The 26,020-nt window shown below is 38.7% G+C and overlaps 1 protein-coding gene and 1 pseudogene across 1 annotated transcript in view; both read right to left on the reverse strand.

Moving 5' to 3' along the window:
* The window catches only part of ATRAD17 (RADIATION SENSITIVE 17), a 372,391-nt gene that overhangs the window by 269,339 nt on the left and 77,032 nt on the right, over positions 1-26,020 (reverse strand). Inside the window, exons 3-4 of the mRNA XM_089392953.1 lie at positions 16,100-16,106; positions 13,936-14,005 (exon numbers count right to left, since the gene is read on the reverse strand). Coding sequence (XP_089249079.1) covers positions 13,936-14,005; positions 16,100-16,106 — 77 coding nt within the window. The remainder of the gene's footprint in view (positions 1-13,935; positions 14,006-16,099; positions 16,107-26,020) is intronic.
* Positions 22,284-22,872, reverse strand: LOC149217114 (uncharacterized; annotated as a pseudogene).

The following is a 26,020-nucleotide window of genomic DNA, read 5'->3' on the forward strand; positions in this document are numbered from 1 at the left end:
GACATGGTTTTGGAACAAGGTGGGCAAACTGAAGGACAAATTGAACTGCTGCCTCTGCCTGCAAAAATACTGAACTCTATGCTCGACCGATTGAGTAAATTTGAAGAGGAGTAAGGGAGTTTGAAGTTTTGGAAGCTGGCAGCTGAACGGGTCGCGCACAGCCTTGGACGGGTCGCGCACAGCCCAACAGGTCGCGCCCGTTATGTTTTTGCACTGTCGGAGACTGTTGGACGGGTCGCGCACCGCCCAACAGGTCGCGCACGAGCCTGGACGGGTCGCGCACCTGCAAATTGCCCGAAACGCTTGTAATTTCGCCTCCTTCGCCTTTCACTCTCTCACAATCTCACTTGCAAGCTTGAAATGCATAATAAGAGTGAAAGGAGGGTACATCACCTTTTATAATCTCACTTTGAAAAAATTTCATCCAAAAACCCACTTTATAAAGTCTATTTTGACACTTTTAAAAAAAACACTGATTTTCTTGATTTCCTTTATCCTGAAGTTGACTTTTTGAGTGCTTTGACCTGATTCTTTTTGCAGGGAGATCATCTGAAGGACTGTAGCAAGGGGACCAGGGTTGTTGCTGCCTTTTTGAAGACTTCTTGGAAACTTATTCTTTTTACAAAAGTTATCATGACCTTGGCTTTAAAAAACAGGGTTTTTAAATCCAAGGTTAAAAATGAACTACACATGATGAAAATTTCAAAGGAACATGTTTAACATCCTCCCTCTGGCTTGCTGGTCACTCAAGGACTTTCAGAGACATGACCTTGCTAAGACAACTGACCAAGAACCCTAGACCTGGAATTTTGACTTTAAGACCAAACAAGAGTAGCTTGACAAACTCAATGACTGATATGACCTGATCCAGCAAAGCCAAGAGGGGTATGAATAGACCAGCTCCTCCATCAAGGTTATGGCATGCCTAACGGGATGCAAACTTTGACACTGATGAGACACCTACCAATGCAAATGCAAAGAGCTTTGATCACTGATGGAGGGCTTTAAAGACTGACACTAACATACCCAATATATGGACTTCCCTCATTATTCCTATCCTTGTACCCATGGCATTTGGCCCTCAGACCCCTTCGCCCCATTTGTTTCATCATCATTCACATGCCACCTATTAATTGAAGGATGTACCAGGGACATGTCTTTCCCTTTAAGGGTTGGGAACACCTCATAGGATCATTTATTAACCACTTCTACCTAGGGAGGTACCACAATCATGTAATCAAAGCCCCAAATTTGGAAGAGAAGCCCCATATGAAGTCTCAATTTTCCCTTAACTAACACGCTTGGTTTACTTAGATGCACTAATGATTAATTGTACATGATGGTGAAGATGCATCGTTGGACATTATGTGTGATTGGCAAGTGGGTTCACCATGGGTTGGGCAACTTAATTGGGCCTAAGTCCACTAGAGGAGCATATGACACCCTACAGGTGAAGCATTGAGAGCCATGGGACTCTTATCACTTGCAGAGCATCATTTCACTCCATGGGCAACTTCAAAACCCCCAGCAGTCCGCATTTTGCCCCACATTATTCATGAGATGATGCACTTGGACCAGTGTGCCCCAACCATCTTAGTGGTGATCACATGGTTTGGCAGTTGATCTGAGGCCCAGATGAGGCTTGTCTCACCCCTTGAGACATGAGAGGGTTGTTGAGAAATCAGGAGGCTTCCAATTATTATTAGATTTCTCTTTTGTTGATATTTATTTGTGAATTTTGTTGGCATCTTTTAAATTAATTATGTTCTTCAAATAATTATCAAATGCAAAACATGAGACCACAAAAACAAAAGGACACAAAATATAGGCTCTCGGTCAATGAAAAACCCCTCTCCTAGGGGAAAACCCAATAAAAAACTCTTCTTATGAATCAGATCAAAGTGAGACATCCAAGACACATGACCACAAAAGAACTTCCACCTCTAGATGCCAAGTCAAAACCTTCCATTCTGCTCAACAAATTCATCATCAAGAATCAAGATATCTGCAACAAGAGAAGTACCAAGGCAAAACTTTCACATATTCCATCTCAAGAAGAAACTCTTCTTCCATTTCAAACTTCGTCCCTCCACTTCATCTGTCTTCTTCTGCGAAATTTCAGACTGAAAACACATCCATGTGCGTCCAAATGAGCTTGTATCATATTCTATTTATACTGTCCAGAGGGGTGCGAACAAACATGTCCATTGGGGTAGGGTTGACTTGTCATGTAGGCCAACCTGGCATCTAGACGAGGTTTTGACCAAAATTACATAATAAAAAATTTCTTTCATTTTTCCTTTCAAGAGGTCCAAATAGGACTTTGACTCTTTGACTCAACAAAACCTAGAAGCATGAAGACCATGCTTATCTAATAAATAATAGTAATAATAAAAAAATTTGAGCATGAAACCCATGCTTGAAAAAGAAAGTATATTTTTCTCTTTCTTTTTCTTCTTTTTGCTTTTTACATAAAATACATAGAGGTACAATTATGAAGACTGAAACTAGTTACATCTTTCAACACTCCCTCTTAACTAGGGAGGTATTCATAATTGTACAAATGGTACAAGGATGACCTCAAGTTGAAATGTTCTAAGAAGAGTATCACAATCAGCATATACAATGCTAGAGATCTCGATACCATCTAGGCTAACTGCCAAGGTATCAACCCATCAAGGGATCTAGGTACCATCTAGGCTACCTACCAAGGTACCAACCCAACAGGGATCCAGATCATCTAGGCTACCTACCAAGACACCAACCCAACAGGGATCCAAGTGTCATCTAGGCTACTTGCCAAGACACCAACCCAACAGGGATCAAAGTGTAATCTAAGCTGCCTGCCAAGACACCAACCCAACAGGGATCCATGTGTCATCTAGGCTACCAGCCAAGACACCAACCCAACAGGGATCCAGGTGTCATCTAGACTACCTGCCAAGACACCAACTCAACAAGAATCCAAGTGTAATCTAGGCTACCTACCAAGACACTAACTCAACAAGGATCCAAGCGTCATCTAGAGTACCTGCCAAGACACCAACAAGGATCTAGGTACCATCTAGGCTACCTACCAAGGTACCAACCCAACAAACATCTAGGTATCATCTAGGCTACCTGCCAAGATACCAATAGGGATCTAGGTACCATCTAGGCTACCTGCCAAGGTACCAACCCTACCAGGGATCTAGGTATCATCTAGGCTACCTGCCAAGATATCAACCCTAACAGTACCGTCATACAGGCTATTCAGCCTAAGGTACAATAACTTGTCACCATTATCTAGTCTGTGCTCTAATGTCAAATTTTTTGGAACATCTATCCTTAACGAGTACCGGGATGCTTACCCAATCCTCTGAACCCCATTCTTCACAAGACGTACAGTTGTTAATCCTAACCTAGTGCATGAAACATGAAGTCTATCCATCATTACTCCCTCTTAACCAGGGAGGATATACATAAAAGGAATATATCCAAGCTCTCTCTCAACTAGGGATATTTTTCCAACATCAACTACTTTGTTCTTCCAGTGGAGATCATAGTAGTAGTAGTTACATTGGCTTCTTCTTTCGTATGATCATGTCATCAAAGAACTTCAACCTTTCTGAATATCATGGAGCCATCCTCTAATACTTGTGACAAGTTTTAGGTCATCAATATTGCACATCACTTTTGTCTTTTCATCATCAATGATGGCATTATATTGATCCTCTTCAAACTTCAAACTAATCGTAGCTTCCTTATGAAAGTGATCTCCTTGTTGTTGTACGAACTTGACCTTCGGGTTATCTTCTTGCATTGCTACCTTTTGAACACATCTTGACTTCATACTTGCCAAATATGTTGACCTTGCCTCAACATTCTTCATATATTTCTGCAATATCCTTCCAGGTAGCAAAACAATATGTTAATCAAATAACCAACAACAATTATTAATATTTACCTCATCGTGATGACCTTCTCATCGAAGCATCAACATCCTTATGATCCATCTCCACACAAATCTTCCTTCATGCATCAAAGTGCCCAAGGATCGTGCCTGATTACCAAGCTGGTTGTTGTAATATCTTCCTTGGAGTTGGCATTGTTAACTCCCTTATTTTCTTGCGGAGACTATACTTGATGTTGATTAATATTGTTTATTCATGTAATCTATGAGAGTGTCTTGATCTCTATTAATCATGCAGCCACATGGAAGACTCTCCAAGCACATTCATAACTAATTCTTCCTTCATGATTCTTGTAGAATATCTTTATATAGGCATACCTTTGCTTCATGTAATCATCTAGTCATCCTGAGATTGTTTCTTATACATGTTAAAGATAAGTTTCCTTTTTCAAGAAAAAAGGAAATATCTTTTGTTAGTACCAATTCCTTCAAGGTCCATCATGCTCATCATTGCTTTGATTATCTTCCTTCTTATCTTGCTTCCTTTATGTACCTGCAATTTTCATCAACAAGTACAACCAAGCATAAAATACATACGTACAAGAGTATCATGTTAATATTATCAATCTAGGGTTATAATGACTTTAAAAAGTGTGTATCTAGGGTTTTGGTTACAAACCCTAGATATCCCATGACCTAACCCTTATTAAGGTCGAAAACTTCTACACCTAGGGTTTTGACATTCAAGCCCTAGGTTTCATTTTTACATCAATCCTCTTTAGGGTTTTACCACACATCTGAGATTCTATCGGCAAACCCTAGAATGTCATGAGCTGGGATTTCATTTGAGGCAACCACAAGTTAGAGTTAGGGTTTTTCACTTTCTAGGGTTTTCTAATTCAAGTCCCATCTAGGGTTTATGAACCCTAGATACCAAAAAAGTTTCAAAAAAGTAAAATCTACAAACCCTAGATTTGCAAAAATGCCATTCTCTTTCCCTAACATTATCATAAAGAAACTGCAAAAATCCTAACATGCCTCACATACAAAGACAATGCATTATTAACATATCATCATTATTATACGTAACTTCTTTGACTTTTACCTTGTTCCTTCTTTGTGAATATGTGGTCCCTCATCTTATCTTCAATTGTCAAGTGTTACGTCTCAAAAGATGCTTCAACTTTTCCGAATATAGAGCCTTTGTTGAGCTGCCAGCATCGTCATTATTTGATATATATTACTTCACCCAAGATTGTTTCTCTTATTCATAACACGGATGAATTTCATAATTCTTTAGTTTATTTTTGCTTCAAGTACTTTAGCTTCTAGTGATCTTTAAGTTCCTTCTAAACAAGTCGACTTCATTTAGCCTCTTTGAGACTTTGTGAATTAGTGTGAGCCAAAGTCATTGTAGCACAGTGAAGATAGTAATTGAACCACCACTCAGAAAATATTGCCATTGATAACAGGATGTGGTTTGAGTCATTAACAGAGTACACTGATGCAAGACATAAACAAACAACACAGAATACAATCCTCAGAAATGCCATGTGCCAAAACGAGCTTCAAAGAAGAAAATAGATACAAAGGATACATGTATGATCGAGCCATAACAGAGTGTGAGTTTCTTCAAACCTTTGCTCCACAACTATATTATAACTCTACCTTTGCGAAGATTTTAACAAGAAGAATTTATTGCCATTGTAACTACGATTGGAACAAAACACAATCAGAACCGTGTATAACAAGTTCACTTTTCAACAGACTAGTGAATGAAATGAGATTAGAATTAGTTGATTGTCATTAAACCAGACTTTTGCCAAAGTTTTATTTTGCCAATCGGTAGAAATCAATCACAAGGTATTGTAGAGTCGAATGACAACACCTGTTGCCATATGAACTTATTCACGAAACCATAAATAAGCTCAATTGTCCAATCGGGACCCAAAATGAGCCAAAACAATAAACAGTAATTGTGTATAAACCAGATTCCTTGGCCTTGATCGGAACTCTAACCTTGAATCACAAACTTCATTGTTCCTCAACACACTCCATTCACTTGCGGAGCTAGAAACCTCTATGCAAACTTCGTCACTATAAATTTCCAAACAATCCAGACATTTTATGCGAGCCTCAAAATATATATGCAAACCATTGTTATCCATAATATACATGTTCTTGCGAGGCACTAATTAAACATGAGTCATGATTTTTTAAATTGAGCCACAAATATGAAATGCGGATCATTGCTAACATAAATAAACAGATACTCGAATCTCAGAAGATTCGAATATTCTGACTTCAAGATCAATGCAAACTTTTTTATCGAAACTCTTTATATATAGTTTGGATCACATAACTGGATTTCTTGACTAGGTTTACCACGGAATCTTCATTAAGTATGCCAATAGATAGTGATCTTCAGCCTCCGCCTTCAGACTGCCTAAGCTTTGATACCATGTCGAGAAATCTGGAGGCTTCCAATTATTATTAGATTTCTCTTTTGTTGATAATTATTTGTGAATTTTGTTGGCATATTTTAAATTAATTATGTTCTTCTTCATCAAATAATTATCAAATGCAAAACATGAAGATCACAGAAACAAAAGAACACAAAATATAGGCTCTCAGCCAGGGCAAAACCCCTCTCCTAGGGGAAAACCCAGTCAAAATTTCTTCTTATAAATCAAATCAAAGTGAGACATCCAAGACCCATGACCACAAAAGAACATCCACCCCTAGATGCCAAGTCAAACCTTCCATTTTGCTCAACAAATTCATCAGCAAGATATTTGCAACAAGAGAAGAACCAAGGCAGAACTTTCACATATTCCATCTCAAGAAGAAACTCTCCTTCCATTTCAGACTTCATCCCTCCACTTCATCTTTCTTCTTCTGCGAAATTTCAAACCAAAAACGCATCCATGTGTGTCCAAATGAGCTCGTATTATATTCTATTTATACTATCCAGAGAGGTGTGAACAAACATGTCCATTGGGGTAGGGTTGACTTGTCATGTAGGTCAACTTGGCATCTAGAGGGGTTTTCAACCAAAAATTACATAATAAAAATTTTCTTTCCTTTTTCTTTTCAAGAGGTCCAAATAGAACTTTGACTCTTTGACTCAACAAAACCTAGAAGCATGAAGAACATGCTTATCTAATAAATAATAATAATAATAAATTCTTTTGACCATGAAACCCATGCTTCAAAAACAATTTTTATTTTTCTCTTTCTTTTCCTTCTTTTTGCTTTTTACATAAAATACATAGAGACACAATTATTAAGACCGAAACTAGTTACATCTTTCAACAAGGGCTAATACCATCCTCAGAGCCCTCAGCATTCGAGCAGAATCAGGGTATTCTATCACCAAGAGATCCATGAGATCCATTTTGTGCCCCAAACACAAAATTGGGGTCCACACAATGATTTGCATGGATATCTAGGGGCCAACCCCTAGAGAATGATTTTTGAAGCCCTCTTAACTTAGTTTGGCACAAAGAGAGCTCAACACATGCCTCCAAGAGGCCCATGCAGTGATGATGTCATCATTTCGACCCTCTTATGGGTTAATCTTTATGATTTTACATTAACTTTGTGGTTGGCTTGTAGCCACACTTAGTTTTGCTCATCATTTGACAACTAAGAGGGGCTTTAGGCTAAAATTAGACTTGATTGGACATTTATAGATAGAAGAGACCTCATTTGAGTCTCTCATCATGATCACACTTGGAATTCGATCTCCTAGAGGGTTTTCGCACTTGTTCCTTCTTGGCTATTGGAGATCTATTGGATGCATTTCGATATATGGAAGTTATTTTTAATTGTTGTTGGAGCTACTTCTTTGGATAATGGATGGATATACTACAAGTTGCCTTGTAAGAGTTTATGTTTGAATATTCTCTGTCTTAAAATTGCGTATTGTATGGAATTGTTGCTTCTAGTTTATGTTATTTTGTGCCCTAATTGTTGAAAATTAATTTTGAAAGACTGCCTAGTTGAGTATGTTTTTCATTGTAGAACGTGTAATGAATGTTCTTAGTGGTGGAAATCTTTAATCTCTCCATCAAACTCCATTTTGTTTTCAAATGGGTAAATGCTAAAAGTTGATACCTAGGGAATCAATTTTTAGCATCCTTAGAAAGGATCTAGCTTATCTATTTCATCCTTGACTCCATATGCCTAAAGGACAAGGCATTAGTCCAAGTCACTAGCGATCAACTTGAGGACTTTCTTGAGGGTTTCATTAGCCTTGGCTTAGTTGAATATCATTGTAAGAAACCCTTTCCCTTGGGCCCTGACCTTGTGAATACTTATCACCACCTAAAAATCTCAAAACCCTAAGTCTTGTAACTTCTTTTCTTAAGCTTTTCTTTGAGAGTGTTTTGCTTCTTTGAAGCCTTGAGCCATTATTGAGCCTCTCTCTTGAATGAGCTCTTCCTTGATCACTTTGTATCATATACCTAACATATTTATTCTAAGTGATCTCCTTCCTACTAGCACTCCTCCCATCGACGAAAGTCCATAAAGAGTAGGGGGTTTTGGCTGAGGTGACATTTGGCCTCTACCCCATTGTGAGCACTTTATCTAGCTTTTGTCTTGTAGGGTTTCCCTCTCCAAGGCCTGCTAGATTTTGTGGTAACAGTCCTGATTTTGGAAGGGGATCTTTGTTTGAAGTATTAATATTCCCTTAGCATTCAAGTTTAGTTCACTTAGATGCATTATTGATCTTAGTCTTTGATGGATGGTTGCTTTCTCTAGAATTCATGTTGTTTTCTATCAAGTGGTTCACCAGCCCAGGCCTTGGGCACCCACTCCATAGGTACCCAGGCCCTTCAGAGAAGTACATTGGCTCAAGCAAGTGTAGTGTTGAGAGAGTGTAACCTCTTGATAGCACTAGCAGATGACACATGCCCCAGAGTACCTCCAGGACCCAGGAGGTTGGTCAACTTTGACTCAATTTTGAGGATTCTTCATGATGACACCACTGGACACAATATGCCCCCAGGCTAGCCTTGACATGACCTAATGGGCTCCTAAGGATTCTTCATGATGACACCATTGGACCCAGTGTGTCCCTAGGTTGGCCTTGACACAACCTGATGAGCAAGAGTTGATTTAGAGCACAGATGAGGATAGTATTCCACTGAGAGACTAGGGAGGGCTTGTTGCACTAGAGGAAGCCCTAACACTGTAGAGGATGCCTTATTTCACAGTTGGAGTCCCATGGAGACCACAGTATGGCACCCCAACTAGACCTTAGGACTCCACATGAGATACTGAGGTGGATTTGAGGGCCAACCATTAAAATTTTAGATTATTCTAATATCTACACTCTTTGACACCTCAGCACGCCTAGCTCTGCTCTTTTCTATGCCTCTGTATCCTATAATGCTTATGCTATTGGATCTGGATCTTGACCCGGTGGACCTGGAACTGGATATGCAAGGGATGCTGGGTCAACCTTACCTGGAACGGGCTATGACTATCAAACTGGAAAGGACCCCACGTTAGTTACCCCTGTTTCTAGTTCTCGAGATGAAATAATAGGCTCTGCAACCTTTGTTATTTACGCTTTGGCATGGCATTTGGAGCCTAAATTAGACATGACGTAAGCAATTAAAGAGGCTACAGCTCACACATGTGGGATAATTAGGCTTATTTTGTTGTTAGCTAATGGGTTGGCTTGTAACCCAAGTTCATTCAATGATCAAACTTGTTTTTAGGGGCTTTTTAGGCTAAATTAGGAGACCTAAGCCTCATATAAATAGAGGATAGGCCCAAATCATTTTCATCATCACTTGTGAGCTAATTCAGCACTCTTAGAGAGTTTGGCCTAGCTGAATTGTGAATTGTATCTTGTGGAGATGTGATCTATTGAGGATTTTTGCTTATGGAGCTATTCTTTGGCTTTAGAGATGTCATTTTGGAGCAATAAAGGATTTTTTCATGCATTCTATCTTGCAATTGTACCTTGTATTTGATAGACCTTTGAATTTGTGGAAAATTATTATATGGAATCTTAGTGATAGTATTGCATAGTGTTGCAGGAAACGCCCCCCAAGATCTAAACCGGGATCCACGTCCCGTATGGATTCGTGGGGGATCTGTCGTCAGATCCGCAGTTCAGAAATCTGGAACCGTGGATCAGGTCGGAAATCACAGTTCTTGGAATTTCGGAACCATGTCAACCTGATCTGCGGTTCTGATTTCTGAACCGCAGATCCGACGTTGGATCCGCGGCAGATCAGGCACAAATCTGATGCCTGACAGGCGATTTCGCGCAGCAAACCAAAAAAAGCATGTTTTTGTTTAACTTGAGTTGGGGGTAGGTTTAGGTTCAGTTAGGGAAATGATAGATGGGGATAACGCTCATTTCCCCTCTCATTTCCTCACTCTTGTATTTTTGGAGAGCTTAGAGAAGGGAGGAGAAGAGAGGCTTGAGGAGAGCTTGGAGGAGTGAAGGAGGAGGAGCTAGGAGCAGTGAAGGAGGAGGGGCTTGGAGGAGTAAAGAAGGGCTTCCATCTATAAGAGCTAAAGAGGTAAGTGCAAACCCCAAACTCCCTCATTTTTCTGTCATTGTTGTTTGTATTTTTTCTCCTCCCTTTCCTACTCTTTCCAATTCTTTCTTCTTCTTCATTTCATTGCAGGTTGTCCATCTATATTCATATTCCAAAATGGTGTCCTTTTGGCTTCTATGTATCATTCCACTTTTGGTTTTCATGATGGCAATGGGGAGTAGGAATAGAAGGGAAGAAGAACAAGAGGATCATGGTCCCCATATGATTGAGCCAATATATGATGAGGAGGGAGAGGAAGGGGAAGAACTTGAAGAAAACACTAAAATGCTAGGGGGGAAGTTGCATTGACACCCTTGTGGAATTATGTGACCAAACTTGAAGGGGGAAAAGGTGGTGGAAGCTACAAGTTTTTGTGCCCTCATGGTTGTCATGGAGGAAAACCATATAGTGGTTCATATACCTATGTGAGGAGGCATCTTTGTGGGGTGTTGGACAGTGATGACAAAAAGGGTACTGTGGGGATAGCAATTTACCCAAAGGTTTCAGCTAGACAAAGAAGAAAATACATCCAAATAGAGGAGGTTGCACAACAAAAAACAAGAAACAAAAAACTCATTTTGAATCAAGTGCAACCTCTAGATTTGGTAGCTCATCTCCTCTTGGTACTTCTACAACCTCTTGAAGTAGAAGAATAATTGGGGATTTCCTTTATGTTGCTGGGAGGGATTTCCTTTATGTTGCTTGCGTGTACCATTCAATGTGCTTCGTTCTCCCTACTGGTATGATATGGTTAAGGCCATCAATGAAGCCCCAAAAGGATACATGAGCTCCAACTATGAGAAAGCTAGAACAATGTTATTAGAAAGAGAAAAAGAAAAGGTTCAAAGAGCTTTGACACATTTTACAAATGAGTGGGTGGATTGTGGGGTATCCATTATATCAGATGGGTGGACAAATGTTAGAAACCAACATTTGATAAATGTTCTTGGTGTTTCTACTAGTGGTGCAGTATTTATTACATGTCATGACTCCTCCTCCATCAGTGCAACTTCCCAAAACATTGCAAATCTCCTATTGCAATCAATCAAAGATGTTGGTCCTAATAATGTGGTTCAAGTGATCATTAATAATGCAGCAAATTGTAAGGTAGTAGGAGAAATTATTGAGCATACTCATCCACACATCTTTTGGTCTGGGTGCTTGGTGCACACATTGAACCTTTTGATGCATGATATTGTGAAGCATAAAGAATGTGGATGGATTAATGAGCACTTACTCCAAGTTGCAGTTGCTTAAACATGCAAAAATAATATTTGCAAGTTATTACCTCACCTTTAGGCAGCTAGTGAAGGTGAGACAAGCTTTAACTAATATGGCGACCTCATTGTTGGTTTCTAAAGGCCTCTAAGTTACTTATGTGTGGCCATCTCTCATGATAGCCTTCCCTCTTTCAAGTACTCTCCAAACACTCTAGACCACCTCCTATCATCTAAACAGAACTTAACCAACGTGCTTAGTAGATATCTACAAACAATGTACTCAAGTCCATTGAATTGCACCCCAAGAATCTTGTCTCTAATATTAATTTCTATTCCAAGCATTTTCTACAATTGAGAAGTGACCTTATCAGACTTGTCAATACCCACAAACACTTGATATACACCCTCAAGGCACCCCTTGGTTAATTGTGGATGGTTCTCATCCGCTTTAGGTTGACCATGATCACAAGCTCCCTCAACCTAATAGGATTTTTCAACTTTTCCACCTAAAGGAGATTGAGTCGAAGGAACAACTCACCTTCAAATGCCCTGTCTATTATGAGATCATAGGAGATTTCACTGCCTTTATCAAGGTTCAAGTGCCCCCCATCTTCACACTTTTTGGTTTTCCATATCAGACATGTTGACCTCTTTTTTGATGGAATATTTTGGATATTAATCACAGTGCCTACATGGACCTCCCTGCCCAAAGCCCTTCAGGAGGATCACCTCTTTTTACCGTGTTGTCATGTCTACTTAAAGTGACAAATGACAAGCAAAGGTCTAGGATTCTTTGAATATCATGTCACTACAACCTCAAACCTCTTACCAACCCCCAAAAATGGCTCATCCTACTTCCATGGGACCTATGAGGAGCTCATGTACTAGATTTCATAATAGACTTTTATCGGACCAATAAACACAATAGCTTTAGGACAACCCAAAGCCAAAGTCATATTCCTTTTGCAAAAGGTAAAACTTCGTAGGCTTCATCAAGCAATCAACCTTCCATTCAAAGATTTCCCTTGCATTGATTGTTGGGAGTGAAAGGCTTCATTAATCTAGGACTCCCCCTAAGATCCCTCCTCGAATAGCATGGCCAAACCACTTAATGGTAGGCAATCTCCAAATGACATTCACAAAAAGTGCATCATCCCCTTCAAGATAATTGAGGACTTTGATGAGAATCCTTCTTCAATCCCCCACCTCTTTCCACTTCAGCTTCCAACTCCAACATATCTTGCATGTTCTTGATGTGATTTTGTTTATGTAATATTTTTTGTCTCTTTCTTTCAGTTATGTTCTTCAATCTTTTTTTGATAGTAGTGTGGCTAGAAGCTGCTTGGGCACCCCAACAATGTAATTGCACTAGATATACTCTTTTAGTCACATTGACCTACTTTGTGGTTATTCATTGAACATTAATAAAATTATCTCATCTTCTCTACTTCTAGTGCAAAGTAGGGGCACTCCTTTTCTCCTCCTCTTGCATAGTGATGTATTTCTTTTTAGGGTTTAACTTCCGGATTAACCCTTTATACTCTATTCTTATTTATATTCCTTTGTGCACCTAAAATTTGTCATTGGCACTCTCACATCACTATTGTGATTTGTTCTATTTTCTAGTCCAATTGACCTGTTTTGGCCATTTTTGGGGAATAATTTTTTAAAATGGTTTTTAAAAGGCATTGCTCTTGTTTCTTTCCACATCAGACTATATATGCATTATTAAAATGATTCCTACTTCCAGACCATTATACAAGCCAATCCCCTTTCTTAATACTGGAGAGTTCTCGCAAATGGAGTGACACTCCCATAAAGTACCGTTATTCATATGCACAAATTAGATATTTAGTACACTTTTCACGTACACCTGGAATACAACAGGTTTCACGTTCTGTCTTCAAATTGAAAAGAAAACAGACAACAAAAACCGGGAAACAAAACAAGGGCTACAAAAACAATAGGAGCGATATGATTGAGAATCAGATTAATAATATCCATGGTGACAATCCTGTGATAAAGCTTAAATTAATAGCAGCATAATTTTCAAGACAACTGGAATAAAATAGAATATGCAACTGCCTTCAAACCGACAAAAATAAAGATAGTAAAAGCTAGTAATTAAAACAAGGGTGACAAAAGCAATTGGAGTAATATGGTTAACAATCAGCTTATTAATATCCCTAAACCCAATTCTATAATAAAGCATGAACTAATACCAGAAACTGTATAGTTTGAATGTGACAGTTCATACTTGGCATTGCAGATTGCTGCTGAAGAGGAGGAGCTTCAGAAAATGTCTCAGGGAGAAAAGCAGACCAATCCTGCAGAAAAGAATGAGCACAAGCAAGTATAAACCTCTGTTTTTCTTTAAAAACATTTATGCCCTTCAGCATTTTCCTTGAACTACTATAATAATATATTTACAATTCCATTTGATTAAAATGCTTGACTACAGTGCAAAGATAACCTTCGAGAGTACAATATTAGCCTAAAACAACATACTGAACTGTGATTCCTCCTATACAAAGTTAAAGGATTTGTCCTTTATCTGTAGAGGAAAAAGAAGTATGGCCACAGAGACACACCAAACTAACACTTAGCCTTACCAGGAAAAGCACTACTGTAGAATGCAACTGTCACTGTCCACACAGTTCTTCGTATTAGGGAGCTCCATCAAAGTACAAAAGCGTGGAACTGTGTCAAGAGAAACTCCACCTCAACCTTTGTTTTGCTTCTTGGAAACATTACAAACACTTGAATGGTCCTAGAAATGCTAAAATAACTTTCCCTGTCAACCTTTTCCTTCAATTTTTCTGAAACTTTTCCCAATCATTTTACACCCTAGAAATCAGCATCTCAACGATTGACCTAATTAACAACCACTTCCAACATACAGGCTCTCTTGTAAGGATTAGAAAACACTAAATAGAAGAAAACCATTAGCACTATTACCCACCACCTTGCATGGAGGTAATTTAGGATGTAATGCCAAAGTTCTATGGAACCTATTGCTCACCATTTCCACCCAAGGCCAAAAGGGAATCACTGCAGTTGTTTTGCAACAGAGGGGGTTGTGACATTGAGATTGGACCTCATACCATTGAGCTTCCCAATGGCAAACAGTAAACAGTACAAATAGAGCATCATTAGAAAAAAGGGCAGAAGCTGATGTTGTGAAATTGTGCACTTTCAGCATCTTGTTCATCGGGTATTTCTTTTCTCAAATTCAACATATGTCTCCTTCCTTGCTGGGTGCTTTCACTCAATCAGATTTGGAATAGAAGGGGCTCATAGGAAAGGACAAACTCTGCAATTTAACTAGATATGTGAAAATGGAGTGTTTATAGTGCATTCAAATGGGACATATTCTGTTGATTTTATAAGAGTGCAAGGAACAGTGAAAGTTTGAGCGGGGAAGTAATGACAATACAAGCAAAGAATGACAAACCCGTTGCCAAATTATTGTTCGACAAGTATGGGACAACTACTTAACCATTACAGCAAGCACTTTCAATCTGGAAACAGTCCAGGTGCCTGTAGACATACCTCCTTTATTGACTCCCATCAATCAATTACTAAGCCAGGAGGTATAAGGACATATCATCGTAATGTTGATTACAGCAGTCATTGTATAAAACGGAAGGGTTCTGAGGTCACATTTGATAGCTCAAGAAAAAAAAATTAAAAGACCCCTCCTCAAGCACCTGGAAAGTTAGCAGTCTGTGTGACATGGGGTTAGGCCTTACAATTATGCTAAAGAAGAATGTTCGAGCCTCTATAAATACAAATCAAGGGCATGAGGAAGTTATGTTGCAAGATAGATCTGCTAAGAAACCATCCTCAGGCATTGCTATGAAAGGTGTTGCAGAATTCACAGGTGTTATCAGTGGTTAGTACCAGTGATGATAATATCGGCGAGATATCGCCGAATATCGGAAATATCGTGATATTTTCGGCGAGCCGAAATATCGCGTGATATTTTCGGCGAGCCGAAATATCGCGTGATATTTTCGGCGAGCCGAAATATCGCGTGATATTTTCGGCGAGCCGAAATATCGCGTGATATTTTCGGCGAGCCGAAATATCGCGTGATATTTTCGAGGAGCCAAAATATCGCGATATTTTTGGCTCCCGAAAATATTGCGATATTTCCAAGATATCGCCGATATTTCCGAGATATCGCCAATATCTCGGCAAAATATCGCAAGATGACATAAAATATCGCCGGGCATGTTATGCCGCAGCTAGAAAAAGGGAAAATTGTTTTTTTTTCTTCATTTCTGTTTTGAGTGTTGGAGAAGGAAGGGGAAGAGTTTTGTGGTGGTTGTCAAGGAGGGTTTGAGGATCAAACATCGATCATCACCACCAACTAAGCTTTTTTTGTGGATCAAAGATTGAAGAACAATGAGACAAACTTCATTTCTTCCATTAACAGGTATGTTCTTAAAAACCCCTATGTTAATGATTTTTTCATAGATTTAGGGTTATGCTTGCTTGCCTCTTTGCCTACCAACATTTTGTTTCTTTGTTTTTTTTCCATTTGCTATGATTTTCATGCCCATGAGCCAATGCAAGGGTTTTCTCCATATTTGGACAGCAAGCTTTATTTTTTTTTTCAACTTTCTTATGCACCCTCTTATTGCCATTTTTCATTCACATTGCAAAATGCAAATAATGCAGTAATTTTTTTAAAAGAGGTGGTTATTACTTATAATTTTTTGTGTTGGGGGGTTTAATGCAATTTTTTTTTTGTGCCCTAGGTTTGAATTAGTTCACTACAAATGTCAAATATGCCAAAAGCCTTGGACCCATTTTGGGAGTATGGGGAGGTTGTTGGTGGGGCAAATCGGGCATATATATCATGCAAATTGTGTGGGACCAAGATGTCAGGAGGGGTTACACGATTGAAATACCATCTGGCTAGACTCCTTGCACATGATGCAGATGTAATGCCTTGTATGGTTTCTAGTGCAGAGGTTATACAAAAAGCTCTTGAAGCAATCGCTGAACAAGACAGAAAGAAAGCTGCTAGGGAGAGGCCAATGGTCTCAGATAGATAGCTGCTAGTTTTATTTGTTTTGCAACTTTTGCTACATATAAGTTTATAACTCATGATGATGAAATACTTTTAAAGTTTTATATATGTGATGTTATTTTGTTCGAGTCCCTGATTGGACAATTATCAGGGATCAGCATGATATGTGATGTTATTTTGTTTGAGTCCTTGATTGGACAATTATCAGGGATTAGTAGGATTTGGTATCGCCTTTGAAGTTTCATGTCTCATTTCTATTTGACATCATATATATCAGTGCTTTCTTCATATCTATGTGCCAATGTGTTTAGTTTATGTTGTTATTGCTTTATATGTTTAGAAATCTAAAAAAAATGAATATATTATGCATTTTTTATGCTTGTCGATATTTGCTGATATTTTGCTGAGATTTTTGCCAATATTGCCGATAAGATGTTTTCTGGACCCTCGCCAATATTTTTCCAATACCGATATTTTCAACAGTGGTTAGTACAGCAATATGTTATGTAAAAGCTAAATATATATAATTAGGGCATGATCAAAAGATCATGTCCCTTCTTGAAAAGGCGCCCAAGGCCATATTTAAGCCAGGGCCCTCTTTGTAAAAATTTATTGTTCAGTTTTTTCATATAAAAAAAATTATATATATATATATATATATAATTGAAGTGTTTGCTCCATTCGGTATCAGAGCCAGCCGTCGTTCAAGCTACCACCACTTCCGTCGTTCCATCATTTCGTTCCATAGATCTGACATCATCTACTAACTCCGCCCTCGTTCCTGTAAAACCCCCGTCACCTATGTTCCTAATTCAATATGCCACCAACACAATTCTTCACCGCTTCTCCCCCACTGCCAACAACATTGATTCCGCGACATTTCGACAGTAGAACCATGTCAATCTACCCTCCGTGTCTTGTTTTCCCCGACGTGTGCCACCATCGTCATCATTGCATACGCTGTCATTTGTCCCCTACCACTGTTCGCTGACGCATTCTACTGACTATTCTGACTGATCCTGCTCCCCGCATCCGTTGTCGTCTTCTTCCCTCATCGACCGTTTCTTCTAAACCGACATACCTACGACAAACGCTCCGTCCAGTTCCCCCTTGATTCACGACAATTGGTATCATTAATTAATTATTAAACACTATATAATAATTATATTATTATTAATTATTATGTTATATAATCAATTATTATATAGAGTTAATTAATAATTACATTTATTTATTATTTATTATATAATTATTTATTTATTATTATATAGTTACTAATTAATTATTAATTATATATATTTAATAAATAATTATAATATATAATTATTATATATCGGGTTAAGCTGGATCGCTATACACCACTATACACTTGAACAATGTCGTCAATGAGGATGAGTGACTTTAGTAAAAAATTGATAGAACTTGAGGATAAGGTCAAAGGAATGTCGAGAACATTAAGAAGCTCCAATATACAACAAAAATTGTAAAGAACCAGCTCCAACAAGATTATGATGACCTTCGAAGGGACCACACAACCCTTTCAAAAAAGGTTGATCAGAATCACACTCAAGAAGTGGGGTTATTAACCCTGATCTGTCAAAGATTCAATATTCCAGATGATCGACAACATCAGAATAATGAAGCAACTCAACAACCAAATTCTTCAAACACATCAAATCCATCAGACTCACCTCGTATCCCTGAATCTCCACATACATCTTCCATTCCCAATCCACAAAATAGTTGTAGAAAATTTATGATCTGCACCCTTAACCAAGTTTTCAAGTTTGCATGTGTTTGTTTAGGCCCAGCCTACATATTTTGTCATGCTGATATAAATTTCAGTATGCATTTATTGTAAACATTAAAAGAGTACTTCTACTATTTTTCACTTTCCTATCAGTTGAAAATTAACACATAATTTTAGCAAGCATTCACACATATGAGACACTTATTTTTGGTCAAGTTGACCCCAGAAAAACCCCACAGCCTCTTGGGGAAAATCAGTCTTCAAAGGAGGATTTTATTGCTTAAGAAATTATAAAATAAGTACAAAAGTTCATTGTACTATACTTCTCAGAATCAGCATCATGCAGCTTCCTCTAGTTGGTGATCATAGTAGCCATAGGCCTGCAATCATCGATACGGAATCTCCTCAAGGTATCTATTGCATATTTTCCCTGGCCCACAAAGATGTGCCCATCCTCCTTCCAAACTTCCAACCCCAGAGAGTAATGCATTAGCCCCATATCAGTCATATCGAAGTCTGAAGCAAGATCTCTCTTGCAGCGCTAGATGAGTCTGTCCTCCCTTGTAATAAACAAGTCATCCACATACTGTACTAGAATGAGTGGATCGTCACTTACAAGATAAAGTATAGGTTTGGATATACATCAGTCTTCTGGAAACCCATCTGGTGCAAGTAGGCATCTATCCTCTCTTACCGTGCCCTTGGTGCTTGCGTTAGTCCATACAAGGCTTTCTTCAGCCTACACACATGAGACTCCCTCCTGTTGTAGCATTTTTTGGTTTTGGTAAGTTAAAATAAATTAGTCCAAAAAATGAAAATATTTTTCAAAAAAATGTTAAGCTAGGATATGGACAAAAAGAATACTGAATAAAAATGTTAGGAAATATTTTGATAAATATGTCCATATCAAAGAAAATGTTAGAATAGATGCCCTAAAAAATGAAGGCAAAAATAAAATGTTAGGTTAGAGAGAAAAGCAAAAAGCAATAAACTCTGAAAGTGTTGCAAATCTAAATGCCACTACTTTTACTCTAATTCACTTTTGAAAATAATAGTTGTGTGCAGTTTGTTTAGATGCCACACTAGTTTATTTAATCTAATTATACAGTTTAATCATAATTGGATTTGTTTTAAATTGATTGTCAAAGGTAGAAAATAAAATTGGCTCAACAGTTTAATCTGAGCCAATGGAGAGAATAAGGTATAGAGGTAGATTATTCATCAAAAGAAATATTGGGTTGCTAGTTTAAATGACTCTGAAAAATAAGTAAAAAATGTTAGGATAAGTAAAGAGTAGGTAGAAGAAAGGTTGCAGAAATACAAGGTTGTTAAAAGCATAAGCACATTTATCATGCTTGATCCAATGTTTCAGTGTGCAAGAGCAGTTATGAAAGTGAAAAGATGTTCACTCGCTAATTTGATTAACTTCCCCTCATTTCATTTCACTCCCCCACTACATACTTACTAATTTCCCATTATCCCATCATTTCTTATGAAAATACCATTTTCCCTTCATTTTCACCCTTGCCCTTTGGTTTCACACATTTTCCTAGCAAATTACCCTCCAAACTCATTCCCCTACCCAAAAACCCCTTTTCCCTAGTGTGAAACCCTTTCCCCTTGAAAAAATACCATTTCCCCTCATTTTAACATTTTTTCCTTAATTTTAACCCTTTTCCCTAGACATTTCCCTTTGAAAATCATCCCCTGCATTACTTAATTAACTCCGCCATACGCCTAAAAAACCCATAAAACCCCTATATTCTAAGTTTTGTGTCCCCCCCGCATTACTTAACAAACCTCCACTATATTCACATTTTCCCGATATATAAAACCTTTTAACCCACCCCCTTGGTGCGGTTAACAAACCCCGCCGCATTTAACCCTGGTCCCACTCCATAAACCCATTCATTATATTTTTAACCCGCTTTATTCATTAATTAATTACAAATCCATTGTAATTATCCCCCAGGCCCCACTAATCTCCACCCGATTTCCCTCCGTGCATTTCCACCGCACGACAGCCGTTAGATCTTGCACCCCCAGATCTGACGGCGCGCATCCATATCGCGTTGATTTCTTTTCCGAGCTTTACCCGCCCGAGAGCACGCGAGATTCGTGGTTTTGCTCGAGCCCCTTTTGGTTACGTGGCAGCTTTACGTGAACTCGCGTGCTCTCATGGAAAAACCACCCGACTGCCAAAAGCGGTGCGATGAACCTTAATACCGCCTCCCCGCGTGGGCCGAAACCATCCACTGTTCATTATGAAATTCCACGCCAATTCTAGCCATTACCCGTTAAAATGCCAAAGACCCTCATTTTCACTCTTTTCGCTCGTTTTTTCACTGAAAGCCGCCTAAGCCTTCCTATGCCGCCCTGAGCATCTGCAACCCAATTTCACCGTTGTTTATGTTGGAAATACTGAGAAGGGGGGGTGAATCAGTATTTCTTACTATTTATTTTTTTTAATTGTTCTAGTGATTGCCAACAACCTATATAGATATGTATATGTATGTATACACAGAACACAAAAATCAACCGCTGAATTTAATGCTTTTATTAAAACTCAAGACAGTGCAAAGAAATAAATACAATATAAGTATAAATCTGATTGTGAATAGTTGCCAAGCTCCAACTTGGACTTCAATGAGGCTCCAACCTCCAGAGCACCAACTCTGTTTTGCAGTGGTTCTGCACTTAGGAGCACCTACCCCAATGACTTCAATCATGTTCAGTTCTGATGCTCCAACCCAACCTTGGTATAAATAGGTATGCTGCTGCACTCTATTCAGCTGAGGTTGTCTCACTCCTGCTCTCCTGCCTTTGCTGCCTCTACAGCCTCCGCTGCTTTTTCTACCTCTTTTTCCTCTGTTGCTTCTACTATCTCACCCTCAAGTTCTTCACCACCATAACCGCACCAACAGTTCTCTGTTTCTACTGTTTTATACATTCCCATGCCTTTGTCCATTCGTTTCCGCTTACACCGTCTCTTAGGCTTCCTCCTCAGTCGCTGTCGTTTCCTCTGACTTCGCTTGATCTTTCAGCTTCCCAATACGACCAAATCCATTTATTCCTATCTTGGTCCTCTCCTTTCCCGAAGATCTTTGAACTCTAGGAGGGGCCTCTGTTGCAGTAGCTCTAACTGGTTGCAAAGTCTTAGCACTCTGACATTGTAAGGTTGAACCCTAGCCAAACTCTGCAGTGGATCCAAAGAAATTGCTTCCAAAGCTTCCGAAAGGCAATCTAACTGTGCCATCGGTGCTGGTTATCTTCGATCGGATCTATGCATCAACCGCCACAGAAGGACGATGATTTTCACGAAACGATCTCGCCGTAACAAACGATCTCATCATGGTGGAAGCCGCCATTGCCATTGCGATCCGAAAACCAAAGGAAAGAAATCTAAGAAAACTGATATAAAAGTCTAGAAACACCCTTTTGCCCCGTCGTTTCTCTTTTATTCCAAAAACCCACGTAAATCCTTTTTCGTTTAGCCCTAGGCGCTAAGGTGTTAATACATAACCGTGCGCTTTTGCCAAATCATATTTACCCGTCGGGGCCCTCACCTGTCACGTCAGTCAATAAGCGTGCATGATTAGATCCCGCCATCCGATCGCGTCCACCATATCATCCGACGACGTTCGCTAGCCCTCATCCCTCAAGCCGCGCCCGTGATAACCCGCGGGGAAAGCGATTTCGCGCCCATCGCACCGGCCATGTGTCGCCATTTCACTGGATCGCGTGGCCATATACGGATACCGCCCATCTCCGATAGGTGGTGCGATAATCCCGCTTACCGCCTGTTTGTACATCTTTAACCTCCATGCCACTTTCCTACGCAATAGCCGTTGGATTTTCCACGTGGAGATCTAACTACTCTCGACCACCCATTTCCGTTGCTGCCCGATGCTTTCTCCATAGTTGCATCTTTGGTTTCCTCAACTTTCTGTGCAGCAGAATCCTTATACTCACGCGCTTTATTCACAACTGTATCTGTAGTTTCTCTCATCTTGTCTGCTACAGAATCTTTAGTTTCTCGTGTTTTGTCCACAGTGGTGTCCTTGACTTCCTATGTCTTGTCCGTGACAGAATCCTTGGCATTCTCGATTTTTTCTTGGAGGCCCTTGAAGGCCGACATGGTGCCCTCCTTGATACTACCCAGTGCAGAAGAGGCAGACTCGGTGCTGGCATCTTTGGCAACATGTGCCATCCATTTTGCAGATTCCAAGTTATCAAAGGCATTTTCCCGTCTCTCTTCTGCCTCCTGGCCAGAAGGTCTTCTCGCGTTTTCCTGTTCTGAAGCCATTGATCTGTACCTTGAAAATCAAAATTATCAGTTCAACTATTTCACAGCTCTAGAATCAAAATAATTTCACTGCATGTGTAAAACAAATCTCTCATGAATTTCCTATGCTCTGTGTGCTCCTCTTCTTCGGCTCTGTCTGCTTCTCTCGTCTCTATCTGCTCCTCGAATATTGCCATATTGACATCAATGAAAATCTGTGTCCAACAGTTTACCTCTCGAACACGCTCCGGACTTCGTCCACAAACTTTCCTATTCCCTGAAACCATTATCACCTCCCTGCCAACCTGTGTTTTTATTAATAAATTGTTTTATTTTGCAGGTGATTAGAAGGCCAGAAGCTTGGATAAACAGTTTTGATACTAGTTCCAAAACCTGTTTACTCCAAGATTCGCAAAGAAATCTACTCAAAAGGCTTTATTCAGAAGGAAAAGACAATTATACACAAAGCAGAAGAAATCATTTACACAGAGGCAGTAACTGTTAAAACATAGATAAATCAGCAACAGCATATCACATTTTCACATGAAGTCAAACAAGTCTTTAGTGAAATTCACTTTTACTAAAGACATAAATGTAGGATAAGAGTAAAAGATACCAGATGATGTGATTTACTGTGACTGGTAAAAGTAAAAGCAGGTGATAGAGCATTCATGGTAAAAGACTAAACAGAGGAGACAGATAAAGAAATACAAGTCAAAGTGTATCAGATGAAAGTGTATCAGATGAAAGGTCATCAGTAAATATGACATCCAGCGTGAAAATCGAACAGCATTCAGCTTTTGGAGGAACAATCAGCCAGCTTCAACAATTTTCAATTTTTTCAACAATAGTCACCAACAGCGCAGCATCAAAATAGTGCCAGATCAACTAGCAATCTTTATTTTGATTTTATAATAATCTATTTTTGTAAAAACAGTTTAGGATATTTTCTTAGTTCTACTGTTGTATAAATAACTCTCTTCACGAGTTATTAAGGGTTGCACCCTTGAAGAAGCATTTCTAAACATTTGATGTACTTGACTTTTCTGGATCATTAATACAAAGCAAAGGATTCTGAATTCTATTTTACACAGTTTGTGTTTCCTGTAAGTTTTTCCAGTATTACTCATTATGTTTTTCTTCATATTCTTATGTCTTACAGAGATAACTAGGTAGGAATAATTGGGTTTCAATCTATTCCTATAAGCTTCTGAAGTGATAATCTATAAAGAGAATGAATTAATGGATTGTTTGTTTAATTAATTCCCTCTGAATCAATAAATCATCAGCATCTTTTGTAAGCTTAAGCATATTCTCTTAAACCTTCTGAACATAGTTTAAAGGTTTTCATACTTATGATTATTTAATTTTCAATTTGAAAACTGTGATAATCATATTATTTCTCTATTTCTGCTTGCCACCATACAAGCTATATCACTGTGTGAAATTTTATAGCAGCCCTCTGCTTTGATATTAATATTATTCACAAGGTTAGGCATTATAGTGTTACATCTGTTTCATACATTGGTCCTCCAAATTAAAACAAAACCCCCCAAAACAATTATCTTAGATGCTCTGGCATGATAGCTGACCATTATCATCTCAGAAATACAACACCTCCCATGTAACTCAAAGCCCTCAGGCTGCTCAATGTATGTGAAAATTCCGAAGTCTGAAATCCTACTACAATAACTGATATTATCTCTTCTATGTGTTAAATAAATTAAACAAATTATTTGCATTTTCTTACAGCAAATATCGAAATAAATACACTGCAACCTTCACAAATTAAATATTAAGGAAAAATAAATGCAAGGAAAATTAGAGAAATGCTGGCACACATATAAGCATACTAACATAGTTATTTTTGAACAATCGTCCCTAGAAAAACCCAATGTGGGAAAACTGGTGCAGCAGATGAGGGTTTCTTTATTATTCTTTAGCAATAATTCATGTACAAGATATCAAACAGCAAAAATAGAGAAAGAAACATTGAGAGAAATTTAGTATAAATTTCTCACTCTCCACAGCGATTCTCTGACCCCAAAACGGCCACTCTACCCTTACACTAGTCTCACTGCATCATCCTTTGTGCAGTGCCTTGATGAACTGCGTCTTCTCTCAAGCTAATCCTTCCAGAACTGACCATGTACTCTAAGACTACCGTTGATGCCCACACTCTCTCCCCTACAACTCACCCTCTAGCTCTATCTTCTCTTGTTGCACTTTAGCCACTGAGAAAATCCAATGTTCCCCAGGGTCGCGTCCCCCCATTTGGGGGTCGAGTTTCCTAGCTCCCTCACACTCCGAGCACTTGGGGACAAGAGGGGGTCATTTCCCCATGCTCCCAAAAAATAGGGTACACATGGAAACTTGAAAGGGGTCGTTTCCTCTATTTTTGGGGTTGTTTCCTTCAATTGGGATCGTTTCCTAGGTGAAAGGGATTTTAAGGGGTCTTCAAGTGTCGTTTCCCTAGAAAAAAACCGCAGTTTTTTTATGAAACAAAAAAATCATAGTTTTTAATATTTGTTGACCGACCGAAAAGGGTTTACGTTATGTTCATTTCACATTTCATTTTATGTTTGCTCCTTCGTTGAATTGAACATTGTCGCCATCGCCAAGCAGCCTTCTGTCTGCTCCTCTGTTGAACGGAATGTTGCCGCCATCACCAAGCAGCCTTATGTTTGCTCCTTTGTTGAATGGATTACCTTGAGCAATTATGCTTATTTATCTTTTGATATGTTCTTATGTTATTTTGACTCTATAAAATTAAAAAATTTGACTCTTGATGTATCAGACTTGACTTTTATAATTTTATTTCAATATTCAATATTCAATGTTCATAGTTGGAAGTGGAACATCAATATGGTTTAATGTTTAAAGTTTAAAAGTTTAAACATTTATAATTTTATAATTTATTTTCATTGTGCATTATTAGTAAGTTAGTAGACTAGTAGTTACACCGTACAGTTACAAACTTACATGTATGATGTATGATTATAATTTATATGATAACAATATCAATGATCATGCTTTTCATTTTAAATTTGTTTCATTTATATGATTCATTGATTTATATTTTATATTTATAAGTTTCTAAGACCCTTACATCCCCCCGTGTTTCCTAAAAATTGGTGGGGAGCTTTTGCATAGGCTGCTCCTGCGTATCCCCGCTCCCTCACCTCCTTGTCCCGAAAACTTGGTGGAACATTGCTGAAAATCGATATGCCTGGGCAACTAAGTATCTGCACTAGTATATTCTCCAT

This window comes from Pinus tabuliformis, chromosome 1_1, assembly GCF_031772625.1.
Source record: "Pinus tabuliformis cultivar Carrire ecotype Pingquan chromosome 1_1, CPIR1, whole genome shotgun sequence".
Classification (NCBI taxonomy): domain Eukaryota; kingdom Viridiplantae; phylum Streptophyta; class Pinopsida; order Pinales; family Pinaceae; genus Pinus; species Pinus tabuliformis.